This window comes from Panicum virgatum, chromosome 7K (assembly GCF_016808335.1).
Source record: "Panicum virgatum strain AP13 chromosome 7K, P.virgatum_v5, whole genome shotgun sequence".
In the NCBI taxonomy this organism is placed as follows: Eukaryota; Viridiplantae; Streptophyta; class Magnoliopsida; order Poales; family Poaceae; genus Panicum; species Panicum virgatum.
In genome coordinates, this window is record NC_053142.1 from 14,837,758 (window position 1) to 14,843,378 (window position 5,621).

The 5,621-nt window shown below is 48.0% G+C and overlaps 1 protein-coding gene across 1 annotated transcript; it reads right to left on the minus strand.

Annotated features, from left to right (window-relative positions):
* Window positions 1–4,436: 4,436 nt before the first annotated feature.
* LOC120639830 (agglutinin isolectin 1-like) lies at window positions 4,437–5,254 on the minus strand. The gene has a single exon (XM_039915768.1). The coding sequence runs from the start codon at window positions 5,185–5,187 to the stop codon at window positions 4,675–4,677; it is 513 nt and encodes a 170-aa protein (XP_039771702.1). The 5' UTR covers window positions 5,188–5,254; the 3' UTR covers window positions 4,437–4,674.
* Between the last annotated feature and the right edge of the window lie 367 nt (window positions 5,255–5,621).

Consider the following 5,621-nt stretch of genomic DNA (forward strand, 5'->3'; position numbering starts at 1 on the left):
TCGATGCATCCAGGGTAGTGGTCCTTGCAAAGCAGGCCCAGAATGCCATTGGGGATGCGTTTGTGAACACCTGGAACGACGATTACAAAATTCCTGCCAAAAATATTTGTGTAAAATTGGAATTGAAATATATAAGTACGAAACGTAATGAAATAGGCTAAAGTTACTTACCTTTTACTGTCTGGCCGAATAATCGGCTGTGGCTCGAGCGGTATAGGTCGGTTCTGGAGACGAGCGGGGCCTCGCATCCAGACGGCAGGTATGTCTCCTGCCACCCCTCCCTCGTCGTCGTCCTCCTCACTAGAGGCCTCCTCCTCCTCCTCCTCCTCCTGGTCCTGCTCCTGCTGCTGCTGGTCTTGCTCCTGGTCCTGCTCCTGGTCCTCCTCCTCCTGCTGCTGCGGTGGCTCTTCCTCGTCCTCAGGGGAGGGTGACCTCGCGCGAGGCCCCCTCGTCCTCCTGCTACTCTTGCCGCTCCTCCTCATCGTCTGTGACGTGCCAGCGTCCTCATCTAGTGGAGGCACCGACGAACTTGCCTCACTCCTCCTCCTCCTTGTCCTCCCTCCAGCCATTTGGGAGGACTCACCTCTCCCACCAACTCTGCGCAGCACGACCTCCAACGACTGCATCATATCTCCGTCGCGCCCCACCATCTTTGATCTGTCACCTGAAATTAAAAGGGGAAAACCAATCAGAACAATATTTAGAAATTAATTAATGCAAGTAGTAAAAAAATAAACATAATCCGAACATGTATTACAAATTAATTATTGCAAGTAGTAAAAAACAAACATAATTAGAACAAGTAAAAAACTAATATAATTATTGCAAATACAGATCTTACATGTATTTGAAATACTCTTCAAGATCGGGATTAGCTGGATCGTAAGTCTCATCATCGCTATCACGTCTGTCGATATCATCAACGGCGTGCTCCAAAGGAGGAACGCTTTCATCATCACTGTCATTGCCTAAACGTAATCGCTCAAGTAATTCCAAGTCCTTCGCATTATGAACCTCATCCCCGGCATCCTCGTGAACAAAACTTTCATTGACTACTTCCATTCCGATTGCTTCGGTTAAATCTATTTGGAAACTCCCTTGTAGCCCATCTTCTTGAAAGAACTCTCCTGTATATGTGTTTGGGTCTATATTGTAATCTTCATTGTTCGGGACAGGTAGTTTACCGTGAGGGGACACCTTATACACAACATCCCAACCCTTGAGACGATTGTCGGTTTGGCACGGGTATGACAGATAATAAACTTGTGTCGCCTGTTGAGCTACAACATACACATCGTCTCCTGGGTACACGGATGACCGCTGAATTTCGAATAGCCCAATATTCGGGGTACGCCTCACAGCTTGAAGATCAAACCAATGACATTTGAATATGACAGGTTTCAGAGATACGGACCCATGAAATGACAGTTCGTATATTTTCTTCAAGTGTTCCGTAGTACTCGAGCCCATCATCTCCTGGCGTGAAAACTCCGGTATTTATTGTTCTTCAATTGGACCGAATCTACTCGTGCTTTGTTGTATGAAAGCGATATCCATTCATGTCATAAGCTCCAAATGACTTGACCCTATAGGCACAGCCATTGGCAACCTGCCGCAACTCGGCACTCATCGACGCATCGTTTTGTGCCTGCAAGTTCGTCATATTATTCGCACGTACGAGCAACATGTAATGTCATACATAAATTCGACGAGTCGCCGATTTGATCCCGTCTCGGATTTTCACAGCGACATGTCAGATTCGCCGTAATGCTAAGTAGATTGATCTTGAAGTCCTTTGAATTCGCCCGATGATCTCGACGATCACCCCTACCTGGCGCGCCAGCTGTCGGTGTTTTATCCCGGCAAATCTACCAAGGGGGTACCCGATGTAGTAGATTGTGTGGTGGGGGATCGTGAGACCTGGAACTTGAAGGTATGCGCAAGGACATGGGACACAGATTTATACAGGTTCGGGTCGCCAGAGTAGCGAACCCTACGTCCTGTTTGGAGCATCATGTATGGCGCCCTACGCTTGGGTGTTGTTCCCCGGAGGGATTGTGTATGAGAGGTTCTCTGTTGGTGTCTCTGTCCTCCTAGGTACCCGGCCTTCCTTTATATAGTCCAGGGGCGGGGGGCTAGTCGGTTACAAGGTAGGAGTCCTAGTAGCATTACATTGTGCGAGTCCTAGTAGCATTACAGGGATTTATGGAATGAGTCCGTATTCTTCCATGTATAGGTTCCCGGGGTGTATGCCCGACAACCACGGGATAAATCGTGTGCCTAGAGTTTACTTCCTCTCATCCCTCTTTACGTTTCCGCATTTCATACTTGTAATTCTTGTGTGCCTTTACTTTTATAGAGTAGTATCTTAATAGGATTGGCTATAGGTTGCAAAACTCTTGAGATGAGGGTTCTACACTAGAGCAACTTTAGTTGCATATCTAGATAGCATGATCTAGTTTATGTTTTGTGTAAGTAGTGACTAATTCACCCATCTCCTCTTAGCCTACGAGCATCGGATTCGTTAAAAGAAAAGTGAAGAACGGGAACGCATTAGAAAACAAAGGGAATAACTATACTGGGCAGCAGAGGAGCGAGCTCAGCGGGACAGGAGGGATTCGCTCGTGAACTGTGTCCACATGGTGGGTTGTTGTACAGTCGTACAGCGGACGTCGCAAGGTTGGAGGAGCTGGAAGAAACCCGACTAACGCTTCACCGAGTGAATTCAGAGGTGCGCCGTTTGTGCGGGACAACGCAGTTTATGTAATATAATTGCTGCAACTTTGGATTGTAGTATGTTTTATGCATTGGTTTGCCGGACCTAAACAAACTACTTTTGTATTTTTCGAACATGGGTACGGTCTTCTCTATATGACACAATATCTGTACGCACGCTTGTTGGTCATTCTCGATAATTTTTCCAGTTCAGTTTCTGCTCGTCATATATAAGCTTTGGTAGTTTGCACTATCTGCCAACTGTGCATTCCGTTACTCCTTGGTCCCAGGTAGTCATTCCAACATTTCCTTTGGGTCAAGGTAGTCGTGGCTCATGCATGCCGTGTTAACAGTTTGCACCCATGTTCTGGAGCAGTTGGCAGTTCCATGATCCTCTTGATGGGAACGTGCTCATCCATGTGCCGGCTATAGCTGCTAGGAAGGGCAGCCGCTATGGCATTTAACTCGTTAAAACCAGCTATAGCCAGCTAAATGCCGGCTATAGTCTGTTAAACACCGTAATGGCGGTCTTGCCGCTAAACGTCTTAACTGCCAATTTAAAACTATGATATGCAGAGACTTTTATGTCATCAATTACCAGGTGAGAATGCCAGGTCCTTTTCGACAAATCAGGGTTTCTCAAGTTCGGAACAGAGCCTGACGAAGAAATACGGGTATTGAAGCGTTCAGGTGCAGTTCCGTGCCTCCGGCTGAAACTTGAGCAGGGCACGGCGTCGAATCTCCGGAAGCCCAAGCTAAGTTTTGGTGCATCGATCACTCGTCAGGTGTGGAGGAGATCGATTCCCGTGAAAAATAATGGCCGTGTAGATGCTGGGGCAGAGCGTGTGCTCTGCCTTGACGGCAACTACTGAGGTCTCGTTTAGTTCACGCTTTTTTAATACTAATTAAAAATATTAAATATAGATTAATTATGAAACTAGTTACGTGGATGGACTGGAAATCACGAGGTGAATCTATTAAGTCTAATTAATTTGATTTGTCATTAGAGATTGTTTACTGTAGCACAATATTATCTAATTATGGTATAATTAGGATCATTAGATTCGTCTCACGATTTTAGCTAGAGGTTATGGAATGAGTTTCCATATTTAATAATCTTAATTAATATCCGAACATCCGATGTGATGTTTGAAATTTTTTGAATAGAAAACTAAACAAGGCCCGAATCAGATCCAAAACGGCTTCGAGAATTGCAAACCTGTTGGGGCTCCTCGTCAAGTCGGTCTCCGGCCTGTTTGGCTCATGAACTGTCGAATGACTGGCCGACGGGCTTTCTGAGCTCACCATGCAATTCCGTGGGTGTGGCAATATAATAATTCAGTGCGAAAAGGAAATGGAAGAAAAGCATAAGGGAACCAGTAGTACTACTACAGAACTGGGCTTTCCGAGCCCAGATGGTCAGATTGGGCTGCACGACGTTCTCGGGTCAGAAGCGATACGGACTGAGTACTTCCATGCATGGATCAAAGTGGGCTGCATGTATTCCCTTGCCTTGAGATGGGAAGGGAATTCAGTCCATTATCCCTTATCCACATGATGGTGTTGCAAGCATATTCGGGTACGGGGGCAGGGGTTCGGAGGTTTTCTTGGTCTACTATGAGAAAGTCATTCTATCTCTCAAACAATGCCGTAGGGGCGGTCTTACCCCCTGCAGGTCAAGTTTTTTTTAAGCATATTCGGAATCACGAATGCAGCGAGACTAGCTAATATTATGATGTTATTCCTTATAAATCACAAGCAGGACTTTATATTATTTTTGTCAAAAAGCACGAGAGCAGAACTACAGTAGCTGCTGGGAACTTATCAAACCATACATGTTCATCTGCATGGATGTTGTACGTCGATCGACGACGATCGATCAGCTAGCATCCCTGATCGAGACATTATTTATTTATATTCACTAGAAGGGACACGCATATATGTGGTCGGAGGCAGCGCTCAGGAGGACAGGATGATGGCTGCTTCGGCCAGGCGCGCCGCGCGAGAGGCCGAGGGCATGTCGTAGCAGGCGCCGGTCTGGCAGCCGGTGCCGCAGAACTCGGGGCCCAGCCCGCAGTACCCCCAGCTGCTGCAGCACAGGTTGTCGCCGCACACCTTGCCGCCGCCGCACTCGGCGTCGGCGCGGCACGCCCCGCTCTGGCACCCGTCGCCGCAGTAGTAGACGCCGAAGCCGCAGTACCCCAGCGAGCTGCAGCACTGGTTGGCGTCGCAGGTGGCGCCGCCGGCCGCGGCGCCGCACCTCTTGTTGGGGTAGCACGCGCCGCTCTGGCACCCGTCGCTGCAGTGCTGCCGGCCCAGGCCGCAGTACCCCGAGCTGCTGCAGCACAGGTTGCTCGGGCACAGCATCCCGCCGGCTTCGTTGCCGCACTCCGCGGCTTCCGCGACCGCCGCCCCGGCGAGGGCGAGGGTAGCCAGCAGCAAGATGAGCCTCCCAGTCATGAACATCTTCATGCTAGTATGTAGTTTGTTGTTGGATATGAATGTGATGAGTGGAGTCCTTACTACGATCTATACCACGGCCCTTTATATATACTACCAGTAAACACGTACTACTGCTTCTTGGCGGCTAGTTTGGGGGCACACATGCATACATCCATCCGTCACGTGTATGTTGTAGTAGTAGATGTGATGTGGTCTAATTTAGCACATCTTATTTGACGCCGCGTCTCATGGTACACTTGCCACTTATTACTCTGTGGTCGCAGCCACCATTGAAACAGAGCAAATCGATCAGATGACGGGATGAAGAGGAGAATCTGGTTGCGTGCCATCCGATTGGACAGACTCTCTTAGTCTCTTGTTTGAAGAAGGATGAAGCTAGAAATCTCTCTTTCCATTATATTCTTTAAAAAATGGTTAGGTAGCTTTGCGTGTTCAGGGGGTGA